Source organism: Rhincodon typus, chromosome 28, assembly GCF_021869965.1.
Source record: "Rhincodon typus isolate 14 chromosome 28, sRhiTyp1.1, whole genome shotgun sequence".
NCBI classification, from domain to species: Eukaryota; Metazoa; Chordata; class Chondrichthyes; order Orectolobiformes; family Rhincodontidae; genus Rhincodon; species Rhincodon typus.
In genome coordinates, this window is record NC_063359.1 from 24,150,437 (window position 1) to 24,175,153 (window position 24,717).

At 38.5% G+C, this 24,717-nt stretch overlaps 1 protein-coding gene across 2 annotated transcripts in view; it reads left to right on the forward strand.

Moving 5' to 3' along the window:
* golga1 (golgin A1) overlaps window positions 1-24,717 on the forward strand; it is a 34,187-nt gene that overhangs the window by 1,452 nt on the left and 8,018 nt on the right. For both annotated transcript variants that reach the window (XM_048613790.1, XM_020513644.2), the window contains exons 2-11: window positions 242-565; window positions 6,205-6,295; window positions 15,620-15,694; window positions 16,058-16,155; window positions 17,572-17,604; window positions 18,433-18,561; window positions 18,998-19,167; window positions 21,304-21,415; window positions 22,907-23,032; window positions 23,262-23,357. In XM_048613790.1, coding sequence (XP_048469747.1) covers window positions 434-565; window positions 6,205-6,295; window positions 15,620-15,694; window positions 16,058-16,155; window positions 17,572-17,604; window positions 18,433-18,561; window positions 18,998-19,167; window positions 21,304-21,415; window positions 22,907-23,032; window positions 23,262-23,357 — 1,062 coding nt within the window. In that variant the 5' untranslated portion in view covers window positions 242-433. The remainder of the gene's footprint in view (window positions 1-241; window positions 566-6,204; window positions 6,296-15,619; window positions 15,695-16,057; window positions 16,156-17,571; window positions 17,605-18,432; window positions 18,562-18,997; window positions 19,168-21,303; window positions 21,416-22,906; window positions 23,033-23,261; window positions 23,358-24,717) is intronic.

The window sequence follows — 24,717 nt, forward strand, 5'->3', positions numbered from 1 at the left end:
TTAGTGGTTACATATTTGCATGTCGGCTTCCAGGTCTTCTAATGTAGAATTTGGGGTAGGAAGCAAAGAAATGTGGGTTTACAGGAGAATTGCAGTGGACTTTACAGTTATGAAACCCAAGCTGTATAGAATAATGAAACGAAGTATTTTTTTCAACATCATTTCTGTCATATTATGATTGCAGTTGAGAACCAGTAGAAATGTTATTTTCTTGATCTAATGAACTTTGTTTTGCTGACAGGTGATATAATGGATGGTTTTTGCAGTAGACATGAAAACTGAGCCTTGTTAAGGAGCAGCTAGGAGCCAAACGGAGTACATTGTTTTCTAAAGCACATCCGCTCTCTTTCTTCCAAACTCATCTTTGAGACTTTAGATAAACTTAACCGGTTTGGTGGTTTGGAACACCTCTGAAAAATATAGCTGAAGAACCATGTTTGCAAAACTGAAAAAGAAGATTGCTGAAGAGGCAGGCAACACCTCACGTCCTGGTACGGGACGGATTCCAAGATCGGTCAGCAGAGACTCCATTACTTCAATAGGAGCTGACTCTGGAGAAGATATTGTATGTATGGTGATTTCTATAATTCAATATATTTTATGTGTCTAAAATTGAGATCTTTGAAGGGGCTTTGTGGATAGATTGTGATTTCATCAGGTTGAATCAACAGTTACAGTTAGAGTCATAGAGCTGTACACTCAGCCCAACTCGTCCACGCCGACCAGATATCCGTAATAAATCTAGTCCCATTTGCCAGCAATTGTCCCATATCCCCCTAATTCATATATGCATCCAGATGTCTTTTAAATTATTGTAATTATACCAGCCTCCGCCACTTCCTCTGGCAGCTCATTCCATACATGCAACACTCTCTGCGTAAAAACGTCACCCCTTAGGTCACTTCTAAATCTTTCCCCTCTCACTTTAAACCTATGGCTACTAGTTTTGTTCTCCCCCGACCCTGGGGAAAAGACCTTGTCTATTCACCCTATCCATGTGCCTCATGATTTTATAAACCTCTAAAAGGTCACCCTTCACCCTCCGCAGCAGGGGAAATAATATCAGCCTATTCAGTCTTTCCCTTTGGCTCAAAACCCTCCAATCCTGGCAACATCCTTGTAAATCTGTTTTGAACCATTTCACGTTTCACAACATCCTTCCTATAGCAGGGAGACCATGCAGTATTCCAATAGTGGCTTAACCAATGCCCTCTACAGCCACAGCAAGACCTCCCAACTCCTATACTCAATGCACTGACTAATAAAGGCAAGCAAACCAAATGCCTTCTTCACTGTCCTACTACCTGGAACTTCACTTTCAAGGAATAATGTATGAACCTGCACTCCAAGGTCTCTTTGTTCAGCTGCACTCCCCGGAACCTTACCATTAAGTGTATAGATCTTGCCCTGATTTGCCTTTTCAAAATGCAGCACCTCGCATTTATCTAAATTAAACTCCATCTGCCACTCCTTGGCCCACTGGCCCATCTGATCAAGATCTTGTTGTACTCTGAAGTATCCTTCTTCACTGTCTACTACACCTCCAATTTTGGTGTCACCTGCAAACTTACTAACCACTCTCCTATGTTCACATCCAAATTATTTATATAAATGACAAAAAGCAGTGGAACCAGCACCAAATCTTGTGGCACACTGCTGATCACAGGCCTCCAATCTGAAAAGCAATCTCCAGCACCACCCTCTGTCTTCTACCTTCGAGTCAGTTCTGTATCAAAGTGGCTAGTTCTCCCTATATTCCATGTGATCTAACCTTATGAACCAGTCTACTATGAGGAACCTTGTCGAATGCTTTACTGAAGTCTGAAGTCTCACAACACCAGGTTATAGTCCAACAGGTTTACTTGAAATTACAAGCTTTCGGAGCGCAGCCCCTTCATCAGGTACAACGAGACAGCAGAGCACACAGACACAGAATTTATAGGCTAAGAGATCAAAAGATCGTACAACTGGTGTGAGTGGAGTGTCAGATAATAAGTCTCTGCAGGTGACCAAGAGTGTTAGATAGTGAGTAAAGTGTCAACAGCTGAATAACCAGTGAAGAGATGACCTATAATCCGATTAAATGAGGCAGAGAGATAATTACAAAAATTAAAAATAAGGTGGTGCTGGAGACAAACTAAATACCTGGAATAACATAACAGGTATAAGAGTAGCATGCTGCGGGTCTAACCAAAGTAATAAATAATTCAAAACTGTACAAACTAATTAAGGTAGAGAGATCATAACAAGTTATCAAGGTGATGGTGTCAAAACGGAACAGTAAGGAAGATTTTACAGATACAGTGTGGTGGGATCATGTAGTGTGACATGAACTCAGAAATCACCGTTGAGGCCATCTTCATGGGTACAGAACTTGGCTATCAGTCTCTGCTCAGCAATTCTGTGTCATTGTGTATCTCGAAGTCTGCCTTGGAGGTTGCTTGCCTGGAGGTCAAAGGCTGAATGCCCCTAAGCACTGAAGTGTTCCCCGACTGCGAGGGGACATTCCTGCCTGTGATTATTGCATGGTGTCCATTCAGTCGTTGGCATAGTGTCTGCATTATCTTGCCAATATACCATGCCTCGGGGCATCTTGCCTGCAGTGTATGAGATAGACAACATCAGCCAAGTCACATGAGTATCTGGTGGGTGGTGTTCCCACATGTGATGGTAGTATCCATGCTGATGATCTGACATGTCTTGCAGAGGCTGCCATGATGTTGTGGTCAATGTTGTCTGGGGAGTTTGCTGTGAACAATGGTCTGTTTAAGGTTTGGCAGTTGTTTGAAGGAGATAAATGGAGGCGTGGGGAGGATCTTGGTGAGTTGGATCATCGTCATCCAAGACATGTTGAAGCTTACGAAGAATATGGTGTAGTTTCTCCACTCTGGGGGAAGTACTGGACGACGAAGGGTACTGTATCGGTCGTATCCTGTGTCTGTCTTCTGAGGAGGTTGTTGCGGTTTCTCGCAGTGGAACGTTGGAACTGGCAGTTGATGAGTTGAGAATCTTATAGCGTTCTTACGAGGCCTGCTTCAAAACCTTTAGGTGTCCGTCATGTTCCTCATCGTCTGAGCAGATCTTGTGTATGTGCAGGGTTTGTCATAGGGGGTGGCTTCTTTAACATGTTTAGGGTGGAAACTAGAGAAGTGCAGCATTGTCAGGTTATCCGTGGGCTTGCGGTGGAGTTAGGTACTGAGGTGTCCGTCCCTGATGGAGATGCGTGTGTCCAAGAATGAGAGTGATTCTGAAGAATAGTCCATGGTAAGCCTGATGGTGGGATGAAACTTGTTGATATTGCTATGTAGTTGGAAGTCCTGTGCAGCGAAGAAGTCTTGCTTGAACTTGGGCATGAAGATGTTGGCATATTGGGTTGCAGATTTGGTCCCCATAGCTGATCTGTGTGTCTGGATGAAGAACTAGTTGTCGAAGTGAAGACGTTGTGATCGAAGATGAAGCAGATGAGTTGTAGGATGGTGTCTGGAAATTGGCAGCTGTTAATATTGAGTACGGAGATTGTTGCAGCGATGCCGTCATTGTGGGCGATGCTTGTGTTGAGTGCCGAAATGTCCATTGTGATGAGGAATGTTCCTGGTTTGAGTGGTCTGTGAGAAATCTGTAGTGGTGTGACAAAAGCTGGGAGTTCCTTGTATAGTAGGTTTCAAGATGCCCTTGACATAGCCAGAGAGGTACTTACACAGGGTCCCATTGCATGATACAATGGGATGTCCAGGTGTGCTGGCTTTGTGTATCTTTGGAAGGCAGTAGAAGTCTCCTTTGTGAGAAATACGTGAGATGTGCACAGGATACTCTGAAGGTCTGGATCAAAAGTCTTGATCAGTCTGTTGAATTGACAGTTGTGTTCTTTGGTTAGATCGGCAGGTAGTTGTCTGTAGTGTTCCTGGTTGTTCGGTTGTCAGTATACTTTGCAGTAGTCCGTTCTATTCTGTATGACGATGATACCTCCTTTGTCTGCTCGTTTGATGAAAATGTTGTGATTGGTCTTGAGAACATGGATGGCATTGCGTTGTCTTTGACGTTCCGTGCTATCTTGTGAGCATGGCTGATGAACCTGGCATTAACCTATCATCTGACTGCTTGAGCATACATGTTGACCTTAGGGCAGCGGCCCTCTGGAGGGCTCCAATTCTATTCCCTCTTTAGTCACTGCACCACAGATCTCTCTGTCAATTGTTCCAGTTCATTGGTTGTCTCATTGGGTTCGCTGCTGACATCTTGGGGTTTGTGGAAGAATTCCTGGAGCCTCAATCGCCTGATGAATTCCTCTGTGCCTGCCGCAAGACCAATGGGGTCCATTTTGGTAGTGGGGCAGAAATTGAGCCCTCGGCTGAGAACTGGTTGAAGGATGTGATCAGACAAGTTATTGATTGATTTCCCTGTGTCTTTGTGCTCTTCTCGCTCCCTGCATCTGTCGAAGGGGCTGCTCTTTGAAAGCTGGTGATTTCAAATAAACCTGTTGGACTATAACCTGGTGTCATGTGACTTCTGACTTCGTCCACCCCAGTCAAACACCAGCCCCTCAGAATCAGTACTGGAGTCCATATAAATCTCGTCTACTGCTCTGCCTTCATCAGTCCTCTTCATTAGTTCCTCAAAAACTCAATCAAGCTCGTGACACACGATTTCCTACACACAAAGCCATGTTGACTATCACTGATCAGTTCTTGCATTTCCAAATACATGTAAATCCTGTCCCTCGGCATTCCCTCCAACAACTTCCCGCCACCAATGTCAGGCTCATCGGTGTATAGTTCCCTGGTTTTCTTTACCACCTATCTTAAATAGTGGCACCATGTTAGCTAATCTCCAGTTTTCCAGCACCTCACCTGTGGCTATCGATGATACAAATATCGAGACAAGGAGCCTAGCAATCACTTCCCTAGCTTCCCACAGAGTTCTGGGTGTACCTGATCAGGTCCCATGGATTTATTGTTTGTGGTTTGGCTCTCGTTGTTGTTGAAGGATATTGTGTAATTCTTAATATGCTTTGTGGTCATTTATTTTGCATCAATTAATCAATTTCTAAGTTTGGATTTACATAGGCGGGAATAATACATAGGCAATGAAAGCAAGTTCTTCAGATATCATCCAGTAAACACAGAGTTACCCAAGAAAATTTCAAGAGCTTTTTGGACTATTGTCCTTTGAAGTCTGGCCCTACTTTTGTAGCGTTTCACAGTGATCCTACTGGTCTAATGTACTATCATTTAGAGGCACCCAGAGAGTATAGGACAAGCAAAGGTAGTATTATTTTTCTTCAGTTCAGTTTCCAGGTCTCTATCTATTCGATATGTTACTCCTGTCTGACAGAAGTGTGGTTGATTCTTTCTTGCTGAATTATGGTTAGATGACATGTAATGATTTAGCAAGTGACACTTTCTCATACCAGCAGCTGAAACTTTAATTCAAGACAATACTGTGTGTAGCTCAAAAACGAAAAACATCAATTCACCCACCTTCCTGTGGCTTCCCCGTCATGTGCTAAATTGTGAGCATATTGGATAATACTTGTAGTGCAGCTTCAAATGTGAGGTATATTATATCCCACCATTGTTTGCAAGTGTACCATTTAATTTGATTGTACTTTTCCTTTTCTCTATGTCTGTTGGTCCAGCTATGAAACAAGTCAGCCAGTACTTTTGGAAATGTCAGTGATCCCTAAGACAACTGTCTGTTTTAGCTATGAAAATTGTGGATTGTACTTTTATTTGTTGAGCTTTATTGATAGTTCAGGTAGAAAACATTTACTCAGGGTTTTGACTCTAGACTTTACTCCCTAATTGTAATCGTTTTAAATTAGCAATACAAAACATCTGTAATGATGCTAAATTAGTCAGTGAGGTGATTCAGGAAAAGTCCTGAATTCAGTTGCTGATATCTTCAGTGGTGGGACCATAATTGCTGGTGTGGTTGGCATACCAAAGTCCAAGTAAGTAATGTTGACGTTTGGTAAATTGATATGATGTAACGCTGTTGTATACTATAGCCATTGTATTTTTAAAAGTGTGATAGAGACTCAAGTGTTTTGGATTTTAGATCACTGCATGGGGAATGAACAAGGTTCTGATTTCGTTAAAGTAAATTAAGGCTATCTGAAATGCTTAGCATTAGAAAAATAAACCATTATAAGCTGTAGTCATTTACGTTTTTTAAAAAAAAAGTCTTTTTCACTCTTTTTCCAAGGCTTCTGACAGTAGCTGTTCTCGAGAGGATCTGTTGTCTCAGCTGCTACGGCGAAATGACCAAGTTCGGAAGTTGGAAGTAAAACTGTCAGGTACCTGCTTTGAGAAACAAGTTTCTCAGTTTGCATGTTGCAATCAGCATTTACATTTTATTTTGTGATCATCTATTTCAGCTTAAAGTGTTGTGGTAATTTGCGAAAAAGAGATGTATAAAATATATCTGTATAGAAAATTCCAAAATAATGTTTTATCTTTTAAATATTCATATTCAAGCAATGGTCAAAAGCTTGATTTAGTGTATATCCATCTTTAATATGTTTTGTTTACATTAGAGAGTCAACTTAGTTCAGGTTAACATCACAAATGACTTGAGTTGAATTTGACAAGCCATCTGTTGCTGAGAAGGCAAGTGGGTGGACACAAATTAGAATGCTGTGGAGGTGTTATGTGGGTCACCTGGCCATGGCAAAATTGAGACCATTGAGTGAGCAAATAATGTCCAATTAAGCTCATTGTGCCTCCGCTTGGGCAACAAGAGAGGCCAGTGCTCTGTGTGTAGCTCAGCAGTTTTAATCCAGATGGCTCCTGGCATAATTAGAGGGGATATGCAGGGAGTTGGGGGATGCCTCTTGCCAATTGGAACCTCTTTGCAAAAGTTTTGTCTCTCCTGAACATCTTACACACCACTGCCTACTATGGCCAGTATGCCCCTCTCCCTCATGTGGCTCTGTCAGCTTGGCTCCAGCAGGATCCTAGATTTACTTGAATGTCCAGGTCCACCTGCAGAACACCTTCTGGCACTGCCAGCCTCCAATTGGCTGGCATCTCCACGAGGTGGGCCTCCTGGAGATGGATAGAAGTCCTGCCTCATACTAATTAAGAGGTTTATTACCAGAAAAATTAAAGCAGGATGAGCTTGCTAATTGGAGTTAAGTTTGCCCCTGACATTTACACTGGGTGTGGGGAGTCTGCCAATAGTATATAATCCAGCCCTTGAATGTTGTCGTGACTGTGTGCACTCTAGGGCCTTGGGTAGTGTTGTGGAACAGAAGGACCTCGGGGTACAGGCACATAATTCTTTGAAGTTTGCATCACATATAGACAGGGTGGTTAAAAAGGCATTTGGCAAGTTTGCCTTCATTGCTCAGTCTTTTGAGTATAGAAGTCATGTTGAGGTTGTAGAAGACATTGGTGAGGCCTCTTCTGGAAACTGGTCTGGTTGCCCAGTTATAGGAAGGATATTATTAAGCTTGAGAGGGTTCAGAAGAGATTTGCACGGATGTTGCTGGGTATGCAAAGTTTGAGTTGTAATGGAAGGCTGGATAATGTGGAACATTTTTTCATTGAAGCATAGGTGGTCAAGAGGTGACCTGATAGAAGTTTGTAAAGAAAGAGAGGTATAGATGGAGTTAATAGTAGTTGTCTTTTGCCTAGGATGGGGGATTTCAAGACAAGGGGGCATATTTTTAAGGTGAGAGGAGAGAGATTTAAAAAACACATGGGGGCAAATTTTTTACACAGAGGGTGGTTCGTGTGTGGAATGAGCCACCTGAGGAAGTGGTGGATGTGGGTACAATTACAATATTTAAAAAACATTTGGATAAGTATATGAATAGGAAAGGTTTGGAGGGATATGGGCCAGGAGCAGGCAGGTGCGACTAGTTTAGTTTGGGATTATGTTTGGCATGATTGGTTGGACCAAAGAGTCTGTTTCCATGTTGTATGACTCTCTGAATACACCGTGCTATCAAATTCTAGTACATGTTAGATCTGTGTAGTGCAATGGGGCTCAAAGTCTTAGTATTTTCTACAAGTATGATTTTTGGCTGTCCTAAAAATGGCATTTCAGAATGGAACCTGGCAGCAAACATTGTGCACTTGAATGCAAAATGTGAATGCATTTGACTTAACAGCCCTTCTGATGGCTGGAGTTAAATCATCGTCAGCTATGCAGACGAAAATACTTATTAGAGGAAAATTAGTGGAAATTGTAATTAGCTTGCATTGCTGTTTATGAGAAAGAAAGGAAGCCTAATAAATAATTCACAACAAAGCAGTGACGTAATTATTGAGATCCTCGTACAATGATGTAAAAAAAATAATTTTTATAGTAATGGATAAAGGATGATCATTTTGACAATTATCCCTCATAAAGTATGTTAATATGACAGCTGTTTTGGGAGATCTTAGGAAATTTACATTTGCAAGTCATGTTAAGACAGTTAGCCAGTAACTTGAAATCATTTGATGTGACTCCTACATTATAAACATCTATGAATATCTTTTAACATGTAAAATGACCTAGGAAACAACAGGAGTAATTACAAAAAGAAAATTTCACCCCAATTCACACAGAGGTATTAGAATAGATGACATGAGCCTTTGAAGGATTTTAGGGACCGCCTTAAATTAAGAAAAGACCGGGGTTTAGTTAGGGAATTTCATAACCAGAAATGCAAACTACTGAAAGCATGATTGCCATTGGGGGTTGATGGGAATTGGGAATACACAAGTGGTCAGAATTTGAGGAGTGCAAAGTTGTTGGTGTTTAGAGCTGGAAGAATTTGAAAACAAAAATGAGAATTTTAAGTTTTAGGCTGTGCCAGGTCAGGAGTCAAGAAACGAAGGTGGGATGTGAATGGGGCTTGGTCAAGGTTTGGATATAAGCAGCAGAGTCTTGAAAGAGTTGAAGTTTGAGTACAAGATGGGAGACTAGCCAAGAGAGCACTAGAAAAGCTGAGTTTCAGTTAGCAAAATATGGGTAAATTGCTAAATATTCTCCCTCTGAATTGTATTTAATTGTCCTTGTATTTGGATATGTGTCTTTCTGTGATTGAAAATAACTAAGAAACTGTTTACAACTCATTGTAGCAATGACTAATTGAGTGTAGAGCAAAAGGTTAAATTTGAGAGAGGTTGGAACCTATGCTGATAGTGAAAAGTAAGGAGTTAACAAAAACTTTAACATGTACCTTCTTCCCAGGGTTTCACGTGGAGCAGTAACAATGTCGAAACAGAAATAGATCAGTCAGTCTGTTCAACTAGTTTGGATTATTGTTGATGAAAATTTTAATTTGTTCTAGCCTCCTTGGCTCAGTGACACCATTGCCTAATAAAATATAAATCTTAAGTATTGACATAGCCTCGACAGCTTTTTCAGAGAGCAAGTTCTAGATTTCTAGTAGTCTTTGTGTGAAGAGGTGCTTTCTGATGTTACTCCAGCTCTAATTCTAAAGCACTGTCTAGAATTGAATATAGTGCTCCAGATTGGATCTCATCGGACTTTTCAAATGTAATTTTGCTTTCACCCTTGGTATTCCAGCCCTTTTGAACTAAAGATCCATTAGCCTTTTTAGTAATTAATTGAAACTTGCATACGAGTGTTTACTGATTTCTATTTTTATATTTGAATGCATATGATAAATTTATTGGACTTTTCTGTTAAGTGAGCATTGCTTGAAGTCAAGGACACTGTTGACAAACCAATGAAGGATAAATATAAAATTGGCAAACAGTCTGGAAACTTTAGCTTTAGATATTGCATTATTAATACAATCCAGTTCAATCCATTTTTAATGTTAATATACTCTTTCAAGAGGGGATTGTGTTTTGCGTTGCTCTGATGTCAATTAATATGCGCTGAGAAAACTAGGAACTGTTAATTCATCTGATGGATGTGTGCAGTGCTCGTCTTGAATTAATATATTCAAGGTTAACTTGTCAATATATTGAAGGAGAGAAAATACTTAGAATATTATCTATTATCTTTTTGTATATAAGAAAAAACTGACATGTGATATGCCTCATAATAATGATCAAAGTACTTTGTCTTGTGAAGTGTCTGTAATAAAATTAACTTTTCAAATGATTGTTTATTTGCTACTTTACTTTGGAGTATAGATGTCTTGGTAAGGTTTGGATTGTCATGAGGGAATACAGGGATGAGGTTTCAGCACGTATTTTGAGTTTTTTTCCATTTGGTTTGACATGTTTTCTTCATTACTGGCTTCTTCATTCTAATTTCTTGGAAGTTGGATGCTACAATTTAATGTGTGTACCGCCTCCAACTTGCCATTTTGCATTTGTAATCTAAATGCAGATTCAAAGAAGTTTGAAAGACCACATTGGTTTCTGCTTTATACTTTTATTAAACTCCCTCTATTTGAGTTCCAGCCTTCTAAATCATGCCTGCATAAAGAATTGAGAGTACTTTTCCCTTGGGCCTAACACCTCCCAAGCTGCTATGGCACTGAAGCAACTGGTAGATTTTTGTTTATTGAAACAAAGATAAAGTGATCTGTAACACCTTGGTGACATTGTCTTGCCACAACGAGATTGCTGCAATAATAGTTTAACCATTGAGCTTCACTTTTCTTTGTTTGTTACATTTAAAGAAATACTGGGGTACACAATGCTTGGGACAGTAATGTTTAGTGCAGTGCTAGTGCGGCGTGCTAGTGTGGCATGCTAGGAAAACACACTGTCAAGTTGCTGGATGGAAAAAGGTGACATCAGACTGCATGGCAAAAGACAGGCTTCCCTCATGGGGTAGTGTGAAGTGGGCAGGGAAATATTGTCAATATAAGGAATAAGGTCAGAAGTAGGCCATTCAGACCCTCAGGTCTGCCCTGCTGTTGTGCGAGATCATGACTGATCTGTCCCAGGCCCTAACTTGTCTTTCAAACCAACTCCTCAGCTCTCGCTATGCTATTTCAAAAAAAATTATCTCCCTCCTCTTTTAAATACTGTGTGTTCCATTCTCCACAACTCTCTGGGATATAGAATTCCAGATATTCACTATCCTCTTGGAGAAGAAATTCCTCCATATCTCAGTTTTAAATAAATGTCCCCTATTCTGGATCTATGTCCCCTACTTTGAGGGTTCCTCAATATTTAAAACATCTTTCAATATCCAGCCTGTTAGATCCTCTCAGAATCATGTATGTTTTCTCAAATGTAACGAATAAAGGCCTAACCTGAGTAGTCATTTTCGATATGTCAACTTCTTCATCCCAGGAATCAGCCTAGTCAGTTTCTTTTGAACTGCTAGCACATTCCTTTCTTAAACATGGACACCAAAACTGAACACAGTTGTTGGCCTCACCAAACCCTGTATGGTTGTAACAAGACTTAACTATTTTTAAACTCCAGCCCCCTAGCAATAAAGGCCACAATTCTATTTGATTAAATTATTTGTTGCACCTGCAGGTTTCATGCACAAGAACATCCAGATCTCTCTGTGCTGCACTTATTTGAAGCCATAACCTCGCACTTTCCTGCATTGTACGTCATCTGCTAAGTTTTCGCCCACGCACTAACCTACCTGTATCCCCTTTGCGATGCCTCACATCCTCTTCACAGCATGCTTTCCCACTGGCTTTTGTATCATCAAATTCCTCCAAAATTCCCTCCTCTAAGGCACTGATGTAGATAGTAATTAATTGGGGCCCTGGTACTAACGCTTGTGGCACTTTTATAAGTACATCTTTCAAACCCAAAAAAGACCCATTAGTCTTGACTCTGAATTTTGTGTGTTCACCAATCCTCGATCCATTGCTAACACATTACCCCCAATATTGTGAGTTCCTAGCTTGTACAATAACTTTTTATGCGTCACCTTATCAAATGTCTGCTGGAAATCCAATACACATCATCTGCTGGTTCCTCGTTATCAACTCTGCTCACTTATATCCTTAAAAAAATTAGCAAATTTGTCAAACATTTTCATTTTCACAACCAAAGTCATCCCTGTTCGTTATTGTCCCCAGTTAACGTAGAAGTTTAATAACGGTATTTGTAAAAGGAAACTCTTTACTTGACTGCAATTGTGATAGCTCCTTGGAGTCTGCAGAAAACATTTAGAGCTTAACAAAAAGTGGAAACCACCTAACAGGCAATTGCTCTGGGTTATGTGGTAAATCTCTATGCTTGTTGCTATGATACAGGGCATATAAAAAGACAAAAAGAATTACAGAGAGTGCAGTCGAGTGATGGCACCTGACTAGTTCAAACCACTCAGAATACGGGTTAAGATAGGAACAGCTGACACGCATGAATTTGTTATCAGGTGTCCTTGTGTTTTGTTATTTTCAGTGTTTATGTCTGTTGTCAAGTTGCAGTAGCCACTAATCATTATGGTAGTGCCTGGTGGACCATGTGTGGTGTTGGCATTTTCCCATTCATCAACTTGTGTCTCCTAAGGCCTTTACTTCAAAGCTGCTTGCAAACATGACCAGTTGTTTTGTGTGACCCACTGGTGCTTCACTGGACAGGAAATGTCCTTCAGTATGCAACCGTCTTCTGCCCTGGAAACATGGCGAAGCCAAGCAGATTGCCTCTGCTTGATGATTACCAGTTATACTTGGAAGCTTTGCTGCGGAATGGATTGCTGCATTTGTGGTTTTTACTTTCTTGATATGCATAATGGGTTACAATAGTATTTCAGTTCTTCACAGCCATGACCCCAGTTTTATAAAAATGATGTCACAATTTGCATTCAAGGGGGTAAGATACTCATTGCTTTTTAATCATAATCTCCCTGTCCTGACTATGGCAGAGACAAGAGTTCTATGTGGTCAGCAAAAGAAAAGGACAGAGGCAGTCTCTAGTTGGAGAGATGCATCCTGCAGTTTTTTAAGGATTCAGGAGATTTGATTTATGGCACCACTGGGGGCAGAAAAATGATCAGAACAAGTTTGTTGCTGGTGACTGATTTAAGAAACTCTGCTTCGGGTGAGAAAAGTAAAGGGAGACTATAATTTACTGCTGAGCGAAATAGGGATTGGGGGGCTCATTGAAAAGTGGAGTAACTGTTGAATTTTGCTATAAGGGCTGTAACTCTGTGGAGGTTGTGATAAACTAAAAGGAAAATGTTCCACTCTGTGATTTAAAGTTGCCTACAATCAGAATATAATATTTAATCAAACCCAGTCAGTAGTTTTATTTTAATAGGAAAGTGCTCAAATATAGGAACATTAAAAAAACAGGGCAATCAAAATAAGATGGAGGGGTGCAGTGAAAGAAACACGAGGAAGATTAAATGATGACTTGAATAAAATTATGAAAGAAAAAAATTGATGTAATATCAAGAGGCATGAAACATTAGGTTGTTTTCCTTTGACTGTCAAGATGACAATAAGCAGGAATTCTAAAATAATCCGAGATAGAGGCAAGATTAGAAAAGCCACTGTAGACACAATTATTAAAACGTGGAATTCTCTGCTAAAAACCATTGTTGAATCAGAGTGCATAAATTCTTTTTAAAAGCAATTTATAGGTATATGAATGAAAGAAATATTAAGAGATGGGCAGTGAGGAAATTAGATTAGCTTGACAGTTCACATGGAGAAAACTATGGGCAAAATTTATTGGATAAACATCCTGTTTCTCGGCTGTAATATTTGGTAACTCCTACTTTTACTGTGACAAATGACAAAGAATTGACAGTTATTTTCTTTTTCTGGATAACTTGTACTTTTAAACAGCAGAGAGGAACATTTCACTATTTTGTGTTTATCGCTTCTCCAGAGAATTACAGCCCTCGCAGCAAAGACAACAGTTGCTCCTCGTTTCTTATGGGTTCAAGTATCCCCATATTACCAAATCATAATCTAGTCTCTGAGCACTTTCCTCAATTATTGGAAAGTTTCTTTCATTTAACTATACCAGTAAAGCCTGTTCTGATTGTTATTCATCCTCCTGGCCATGCCAGAACAAATTTCCAGGAATCTTTAGAGGACTGCGGGATTTATCTATTGGATTAGAGAACATTTCCCATCTGCATCAGCTGTAATAGCTTGTAAAGTTAAGCAACCTTTTCCATCTGACCATGCAGAACACATGTCAGCCTATGATATTCCAGACTTGTAGGGAAACCAGCAACTTGTTCTCAAAATGACTTCCTCTGCTCTTTGGCCATGGAAACGTGAAATGCATTAATCTTGTAAGTAGAAATGTTAATTACCATTCCTTGATCTCAAATTCTCTTAATCTTAGACATACATCGATAATTTACAACATACGTGTTTACGCTCCTGCAACTTCAACACCATCTTAGGAGACTTCAGACCTACTCATGTTATACTTGGAATGCTGCCATTGTCTCAAAGCATAAATACTTTGCACCACCCTTTTAGTAAAACAATCTAAAATCTTTTTCTCATCTCCAGCATTGAAATCATACAGCCTATAGGTAAGTGAACTTCAGAATAGTTCACATGACCACCTTCAGTTACTCTAAATTTAAAGCTACAGTCCTAAAAGATGATGCTCTTATAAACCTTCTATTAGGATACAAGCCTGTGTGTAGAATATTTTGGCAACATCCCCTTGTATCCATTCTGTTGTTATCTTAAAATTTTGTTACATTGTTACCATCTCAACAACCAGTACAAACAATCTATCATTATTTATTTTGTAACCCCGATTAGTCTTTCAAACTCTCAGGTCACCTCTTCACCTCACCTCACCTCTACGTGTATCAGAAAGCTCCGAATGGCAATGTTTAGAACATAGAACATTACAGCGCAGTACAGGCCCTTCGGCCCTTGATGTTGCGCCGACCTGTGAAACCAATCTGAAGCCCATCTAACCTAAACTATTCCATTATCATCCATATGTTTATCCAATGACCCAGAATTTCTGAAAGATTAGTGTGTGGCCTGCATAGTTACTGAATTGCATGAAAAATCTTAATGAGTTGGATAAATTGATAGAATTCAGTTCAATGCATTTGAACCCACTGTAATACTTAAATAAATACTTGTTTTTGTAGTGTAGAGTGCACGGAATACAGTAGTTCGATTTGAAATTGTATTAAGGCTAATGTTTAATCTATCTGACTTAATTTAAAATGTGAGTTTGGTTTCACATTTTTAGCTTTACAAAGATACCTTTCTTACAAATATGGTTTCATTCAACGTTTCTCTAATAGATTCAGTGATGTGGTTGGTTAGATATTGTTTATTGGTTTTTAAGCTATTCAAGGCTTTGAGAAATCGCTTGTGGGACATGGTGAGTGAACAACAAATTTAAAATTGTTTTCTAAAGCCTAATTTACGAGTTCATATGACAATTGATGGAAAAGATTGAAACTGTTACATGTGAATTACAATTAGTGGTTCTTCCAGTAGTTCAGAAAAATACTTTAGTTCAGTTCAGTGTTTAATCTCTACAGGCTCCAGCATGTATTCAACATTACTTTCCATATTATGCTTAATTTCTTAATCGTAAAGTAGATCTTTCTTTTTGCCATTAACATGTTAAGGGAATGTCATCAACACATATGTTCTCCTTAACAGTAATGATTTTCTGTTGGGGAAAATCATTTACTTCCGTCACTCATGATTATTCCTGTGTTTTGTTTTCTTTTTGCCTGTTTTGAACTCCTGACCTGCGTCCCCCTCCCCTAATACAAGATTATGCTGAGCAGCTGCGAAATTTGCAGAAGACAAAAGAGAAGCTTGAGATTGCATTAGAAAAACATCAGGATTGTACGTATTTTAACTTTTTTATTGTTTCTTATTGAGAGATTGAATTCATGGAGTTTTTTGGGATGGTAATCCATTTATAATAAAGTATAAATAAAGTCAGAAGCCTTTCTGGATTACTTTGTCTTTGAAGACATCAGTAGCAAACATAGATAACAATATGATTCTATTGTTAAAATTTATGGAAGAACATTTGCAAAAGTCTTTTTTTAAAAGAACCAACATTATTAATTTTGGGGCTGAAAATAATACTAAGTGTCGGTTTTTAAAAGTTCAAATAACAGGACAAGACAATTAGATGCTTAATGAAATTTCGTTTACCATAAAGTAATAATATCTAATATTTTTATTCCAAATTTTAATCAGCCTCAATGAGGAAACTTCAGGAACAGAATGAGGCATATCAAGCCAACAGAGCAAAAATGGCAGAAGGAATGGCACAAGCCTTAGAAAAGAGGGATCAGGTAACCTGAATCAAGTTGCAAAATGAAGTTTACGTTATACTACGATAGTTCTGATGCAGGTTCACCGGACTGAAGATATTAGCTCTGTTTTTCTCTCCACATATGCTGCCAGACCTGCTGAGTTTCTCCAGCACTTCCTGTTTTTGTGTCAGATCTCCACCATCCACATTTCTTTGTTTTATAACATAATGCTATACTAGATTGAACGTTTTTGGATTGAAGTAGCCAGATGTATGATCATTGATTACTGTGGCTTTCAGCATCATTGTAGAACTCCTTGCAGATAAAATTCCTAAAGAGCTGCAAAATATTTTTTAAATGCATCATTTATAATCCCTTCTCAGAGCAACTCCTCATTCTGCAGCCAAACTGCAGTCCACTGCTCTGAGCTTTGCAGTAAGAAAGAGGAAAAGCACAGTTTAACATGCATTCTAAACTTGTCTTGTTTTCCTCTACCCCCATGAAAAAGCTCCTTCCTTTTGCTAGTAGCTGTTTAGATTGACAACATATAGACCCTAGCAGTTAATAGTTTCAGAACACCAATGTACTGTACCACCATCCCTGTCTGAGAACTTAATGTATGTCAGATTCACAGATAAAGGGTTGTTTGGAAGATGGAGTCACAGGTAGACAGGGTGGTGAAGAAGGCATTTGGTACATTTGCCTTTATTGGTCAGTTCAATGAGTCTCGGAGTTGGGATGTCATGTTGGGGCTGCAGAGGACATTGGTTACACCATTTTTGGAATACTGCATTCAGTTCTGGTCTCCCTGCAGTAGGAAAGATATTGTTAAACTTGAAAGGGTGCAGAAAAGATTTACAAGAATGTTGCTGGCGTTGGAGGGTTTGAGCTGTAGAGAGAGGCTGAATAGGCTGGGGCTATTTTCTCTGGAGTGTCAGAGGTTGAGGGATGACCTTAATGGAGGTTTATAAAATTAAGAGGACGATAGGATGAATAGTGAAGGTCTTTTTCCCCAAGGTAGGGGAGTCCAAAACTAGAGGTTTACAGTGAGAATGGAAAGATATAAGAGGGACCTAAGGGGCAATTTCTTCATGCAGAGGGTGGTACGTGTATGGAGCGAGTTACCAGAGGATGTGGTGAAGGCTGGTACAGTTAGAACATATAAAATGTATCTTGATGGGTACATGAATAGGAAGGGTTTGGAGGGATATGGGCCAAATCTTGCAAATGGCACTATACTGATTTAGGATATCTGGTTGGCATGGGCGAGTTTGATTGAAGGGTCTGTCTCTGTGCTGTACAATTCTATGACTCTAAATTAATTAATCAAAAGATGCACTTTATAGATTCCATAAATGTATTAATTTTATGCATTGATTTAAAACTGCATTTTTTCCAAAAATGTTTCTGCAATTATAGTTTAGAAAGAAAAATAATTGCCATTTTTATTTTCAGGACTGGATGCTGAAAGTTTCCATTCTAGAAAAGGTATTGCGTTTTCATAGCTTTTAAGTATTGTCCATTATTATGAACTGTTCACTGGCTAAAGAGAATTAAGAAATGGGATTGAAATACTTTTGATTTTCTGATTGTACAATCCGGACTAGATGCCCCATCTGGCGTAAGTACCCATCCAGAATGGTATTAAATTCTTTCGTGATTTTCTGACAGCTATTTTGTATGCAATGAGATCCTTGAAACAATGGTTAGCTAAATGTTAGTTAATTTGTTTTTGTCATACCGACAAGGTGCAGCTGATGTGACGAAACCTAGCGGCTCCAAGTGACACTCAATGGTTAAAAGACTCCTAGATTCCATCAATGTAACCATATCTTCTCCCTTCATCGACGTTAACACGAAAGAATTCCACTTGTTTCTTGCTCACCTTGTCTACAAGGAACTGCATTATGTTTGCTTGCTTTCCTTGTAGCTACAATAGTGCCTTATTAATGTTTGCAGCAAGGTAGTCCATTCTTACCAACCTGACATTCTTATCTATGTGACTATCAGGGTGGTACTCCCTGCACCAGCTGAAGTTATCACGAAGATTCCACCTTCTCAAGCTCTCCCCTTGTCTGAACTACGGTAACCCTCAGGTTAAACCACTAATAGTCGTTTCCCTCTAATGAGAGAGCCCTTTGGTCATCTGGCTTTACACAAACTTACTTAACTAGGCATCCGTGATGTATTATACAGAGACTACGTGTAAAATGATTTTCAGAATTACTTAATGGCATTGATTTTGAAGTTGTGTCTAAAAGTACCTTCATAGATTTTAATAGCCTTTCCTTTCTTTTTTTTAATTAACTTTTGTAGGAGAAGGCAATGTTTGAGAATCAGCTGAAGCAAATGAAGGATCACAGTTTAAATCTGTTCCAGAAACGAGATGAACAGGACGAACTGGATGGATTTCAGCAACAGGAACTTGCCAAAGTCAAACATATGGTATAAAAAGTGGAACATGAACGTTCTCACAATCTTCCATCATTTAGAAAGTCTCATTGCTTTATCTTGTGTTGTATAGTTTCTGGTGAGCAAAAGTTTTCCCCTACAGCATCCGCAGTTCTTTTGGATTTTATAAATTTTCCCTAATGGAATTTGGAATAAGTTAATTCTCAACCACTTAATGCATCTGATTATAAAGTTACATTGCTCAGTACCCTTATGTATGAGATTAGTGGTGTGCGAATTGCAACCCATGGGCCACCAGCAAGCAATTTCTTGTTGTCCTGTAACCTAGTTTTATTTGCATTTAAACTACTTGGGTTGTTTCGTTTCAGTTAGGTGTCATGTTTAAACTTAAATCTGACAACTATTTTAAAACATTTTAATTCAGATCTAAAACTAATCAGTAAAAATCATTCTTTTATTTGCTTGACAGCTCTTGAGGAAAGAAGAACTGTTGCTCAATATAGAAAAGGAACTTGAAGAGCGGAAAATAGAGCTAGATCAAACCAAAGAAGAGCTGAAGCTCTCCAATAAGAAACTCTTAAATCAAGACAAAATGCTGGAGCAACTGCAGACACTAAATGCAGATATTAACAAAGAAAGGTACCAAATGCTTAGAAAAAAGTCAGAGTTCTGAATCATTTTTTCCCAGATCTTTACAGTTTGTGTTAATTTAAAATTAACAGGTATTTCTAACCTTTGATTAGTGCCATGGAATCATTCACATCCACCTCCGAACCAAAGGGGCTACAGGAATTACAGATTAAAAAAAAATGCCTGAATGTCGTACGCCTCAGTGCTGCGCTGAACTGTCAGCTTGGATTAGGTTTTGAAAATTTTGGTCTTGTTTTACCAACAAAGTTCCGCGTAGGAAATGTGGACATTCAGCTAAAAAGCACATGTACTTTGTAATATAATCATGCCTGTGGTTTTTTGCTCTATTGCATGTGAAGTGATCATTTATAATTGCTGTGCTGTGGCAACATGGCAGCAGAAATAGGCCATTCACTCCATCAACTCTGCTCTGCCATTCACTTTGTTCATGGCTGATCATTTACTTCAATGTCACTTTCCCACACCATCAACATATCCCTTGGTGTCTGTCTATTGTCTTCAGAAATCTACCAATGTCTGTCTTGAACATGCTCAATGAATGAGCTTCCACAGTCCTTTAGGGTAGAGAATTTTAGAAATTCACCAACACTGAGTGGAGAAAGTCTTCCTCATCTTGGTCTTAAATAGCCTACCCTTATTCTGAGACTGTCCCCTGTCTCTTGATCTTGCCACAGTAATCATCCTGTTTACATATGTTCTGTAAGAATTTGAAGTGTCAGTGAGATCACACCACTAATCTCATTGTTCAAAACCCAAGAAAAGTACAGGCTCAGTTTCCTGAATGTCTCCTGTTAGTACTGTCCAACCATCCCAGGCATTAATCTGTTGAAACTCTGTTACATCCTCTTTGGTAAGTTTATCTTTCCTTAGATAAGGAGATGAAAAATTCTGTGATACTCCAGGTACAGTTGCACCAATGTTGTATACAGTTTTAACAACATCATTATTCTTATATTCAATTTCCCTTCCGATAAAGGCCAACATATCATTCACCTTCCTAATTGCTTGCTGCACCCCATGGTGACTCATAAATAAGGACACTCGGATCCCTTTGGACATCAACAGTTCTCAATCTCTCACCAGTTAAGAAACATTCTGTCTTTCTGATTTTTTTTTTTCTAACCGTGTAGGTAATTTGACACTTATTCATATTATATTGCATCTGCCATGTTCTTGCTCATTCACTTAACCTGTCCAAGTCATCTTTAACTTTCCTTGTATCCTCATTGTAATTTCATTTTTACCTATTTTTGTGTCATTAGCACATTTGGAAATATTACACTTTGACCCCACATCCTTATCATATGTTTAGATTGTGAATGCTGTGATTCAAATATTTATCCTTGCAGTACCCAACTAGTAACAGCCTATCGTCCCAAGAATTATACATTTATTCCTACTCTGTTTTCTAACTGTTAACGAATTTTTAATCCAAACTAGTATATAGCCCCCAATTCCATATGCTCTAGTTTTGTTCACTAACTTGTGTGGCACCTTATCAAAAGCACTGAAAATCCAAATACTTCACATCCACTGGGTCTCCTTAACTATGCTACAGGTAGCATCTTCAAAAGCTTCAGCTTTGTCAAACATGATTTCTCTTCATTAATCCACATGGACACTGCCCAGTTTTACCATTGTTCTTTGCACCCAATTTAACACATCTTCTTTAATAGATTGTAATATTTTTCTGACCACTGACCATGAAACTAACAGATCTGTTGTTCTCCATTTTCTCTCTCCCTTCCTTCCCAAGCAGTCTGGTTATATTTGCTACCTTCCCGTGTGTAGGGACCTTTCCAGAATCTGTAGAATTTTGAAAGATGTTCATGACCCACTATCTCCACAACCATCTGCCTCAACATTGTGGGATATGGATCATCTGGGCCAGGGGAATTAACAAACTTTAATCCAATTAACTTTTTGAGTGATGACCTCTTTAATAATACTAATTTCTTCAATTTCTCATTCTCACCAGTCCCTTGGTTTCCTAACATTTAAGAGATTTTCTGTTCTTCCTCCCTGACGCCAAACAATGTCACAAAATAAGGGTCTGAAAAAATGACAGATAATATTTGCTATGTTGTTCTTTTTAAATCCTGTTAAATTTTGTTTAATGTGCAGAGAAGGATTTGAGGCTACCAAAAAAAGTGCAGAAGGAAAAATAATGGAGTTAGAATACAGAACACAGGAATTACAGGATGTGAATCAAAGGCTATCAACTGATTTACATAAGGTACAAATGTTTAGAGTTTTATTTCAAATATAAAAAGGTTCAATAATCTTTGGTAATCCACTTCTTTGTTCAGCCATATGGCCATTTTAATCTGAACAAAATTCATTCTGAAATTGGCTTCCAGTTGTATTTCAGAATCTGTTTATTTCTTTGCTAGATCTTTGGAAAGTGCAAAGTTATAATTTAGTGTGTTTAAATGCTATGAAAAATAACTTTTGCCTTTGATAATGTGATGTAGGTTCGTGGTATGTTATTATTTGGAAATTTAGATTTGAAAGTGAGGGAAAAGTGGATTTTAGATTTTAGTTCTGTGAATTTTGTGTTCTACAATTTTCTTTTTGTAAAGACCAGATAGTAATTTTGAACAGTGAACTAAAAATGGTTTTTCTAAGAAAATGTGTGATTTAAGTTACATGCACTCTTCATCCACCTGGATATCTAATTGCTGAATGTTTACTAATTTGAGTTTTTATGATACTCGAATAATTGGTCAGAGGCTGCTAGTAGAATGAGCTCAAAAGAAAAGTCATCTCAGTAGAAGGGGAGTTTTATTTAGTTTATGGAAGTCTCCAGGCTGTGAGAATTAGGAGAAATCTCCAAGTTGTCAGAATTGGAAAGAAGTAACTGGGCATTTTCTGGTCTTCTGGCCATCAGAATTGAACAACCATGAACTGCTGAAACAGCTTAAGGAGGACTGGAAAGAGTCATTTGAAAAAATAATTAGAGTAAAGATAGGATACTTCATTGGGACTGAGTGACCATTTGGGATATTGCTGGGAAAAGGGTTGAATCTATTTGCTGTTGGTGTTGAGATCTTTCTACATATTTTGGCTTTGTGTAATAAACTTGTGCTGCTTTGTTAAAAGAACTTTGGCAACCTAGTCTGAATAATCTTAGTAACTGACCATTACAGGAATCAAACCTTAAAAGTAAAACTTATGATCTGTCAAGTCAGTTTTCACTCCGAGATCTGACTTATCCAGTATTATCATCAGCTGAGGTCGTAACAGTCATTATAATGAGAAAACGTGTGGTTACTATCAGGTTTTACTTAATTTTCATAGTTTAGTCCATTAACCAAGTCCACGTTATAATCTATTAGGGAAATAATGATGTACAAGGCCTCCTCAGGAAGTAAATATTGTGCTGCAGTTAGTATAAACCATATTGTTAAAGTAGTGTCAATCTGGTCTCTAATTTTTAAACAAAACAAAACATTTAATATATTAAGAAAGCGAGAGAAGGAGCAAATTGAACTCCAGAAATAAGAGATATGCTTTGTAATGCATCAGTTAATTGCATGGTGACTACTACCTGTCTAAGGTAAATGAGCCTCATCATTCTTATTGCTTTTCGATATAGTTGATTTTAAACTTGATCCTGCAGCTTATTGTGATTCTTGCATGTTAGTGAGTAAGCATTTTCAATTATTGTAAGTTGTCATAAGTTGCCTTGATTTCTCACTGTATCTATGTTGTTCTTTTGAAATAGACCTCTGCAGTGACAGAGGAGAAGGGAAAGTTTATAGAGCATCTGCAAGCAAAAGTATTTTCCCTAGAGAAACGGTTAGAGGGAAATTTTTCAGAGGATGAGCATATTCAGGAGCTGCTTGAAGAGGTATTATTAACAGAATGAAAAATACTTTTATTATGCCACCCAATAAATGATTTTCAGAGATATTCTGTTGCTTGATTATGTCTTGAAACAAATTATTATGCATTTGAGTACTACTGCATTTTTCTCTCTCAGCATGAATCTTTTAACTGTTTTTATGTAGTATATATAATTTTATTAAGGCTGAGTTTAAATCATAATTATGTTGCTAACAAGTTAATGTGTTGTGCAGAAATCCTGTCTGGAGCAGAAACTGGAAGAAACAAAGCATCATTTGTTGGAAACTAAGACTAGCCACACTGTGACTGTCAGTACTCTCAAAACACAGGTATGTGCTTTCTACAGGCCAAATTAATGTCAAAAATTGGTTGGCGTGGATGAGTTGGATCGAAAGGTCTGTTTCCGTGCTGTACATCTCTGACTCTCCATTCATTAAACTATCAGTGTTGGCATATAAGTTGACCTGTGAAGCCTCAAAATGCCTCCAGAATCTTTTTAACCTGGCATGAAAATTTGTTTTTTTTTCCTCTTCTGTTTGACTATGCGCCAGTATAAAATGAATCGCTGGCAGGGGTGTGGGTGTTCTGCATTTTAAAATGTTATTGACATCCAACACAAAAAGTTGGCTTGACTTAAACTCATGCACTTCTTCCTAACAAAGCTTATGTCTGTGTTTGATCTCTTGCACCCAGTTATAAGGTAATAAGTGAAACATGTATTTATGGAGTGAAAGATTGAAGCTGATGACTGAGGTGAGCATAACATGTAGTGACTGCAAAGTGGGGCAGACTTGTACGCTGAGTACATGCAAAAACATGATCATTGGCACTAGAAAAATGGGTTTGAATTCTATGTCAGCTTGGCCAACATGCTATGATTTAAAGTATGTTCACATTTCTGCTTTTTAAACTTCATTTTGCTGATTTGTTTTTAACTAGCTAAAGTAAATGATAAGGTGGTAGAAATCCAGATTTTGATGAAGTGAAAAGATGACATGGCGCAAGCTTTGGAAGACAGGAATGTTAGTCAGGTGCCTAGTGTTGCAAAGTTGGGAAGAGTACTTGTGGATTGAAAGGCAGGACATTAGAATTTGATTTGTAAAATATTGATGTTTAGAAAATGATAGGGGGGAATGTGGTGTGTGATCCCTTTAAAAGATGATGAGTTTTTCTAGGCTTGGAGATTAAAAAAGAAAATGTCTGTGGGCAGCTTGTGGGTTTGCACGTGCACAGAGCACCTGAATTGTAACATTTGTATCAATGGCTTAGCTGCAGTTTTGTTTAGTTATGAAGACAACCAGTTTTAATTTACCCAGTTAATTTAAATCGGGCACTAAGATACTAAAAACCAATTAAATTTAAATCTGATGGTTTTGACAACATAGGACCAATCCCATTGTAAGAAATTGATATATTATCGAAGACATAAAAGACGGGGACAGTTGCAAAATCAGTGGAGAGCGTGCTGCCATCTGCTGAGAGATCAGCTCTCAGAGAAAGCATCATCTAAATAAAGGTACTGCAGCACTCTTAGTTAATATTCTGACAAAAGAGTTCAAAAGAAGAGGCGTTCCTTACCGAAGATCAATGGAGAAGACAGAACATTCCAGAAGATGTAACCTGACTGTAATTTCGAGAGAACAAGGTGCAGAGCTGGATGAACACAGCAGGCCAAGCAGCATCATAGGA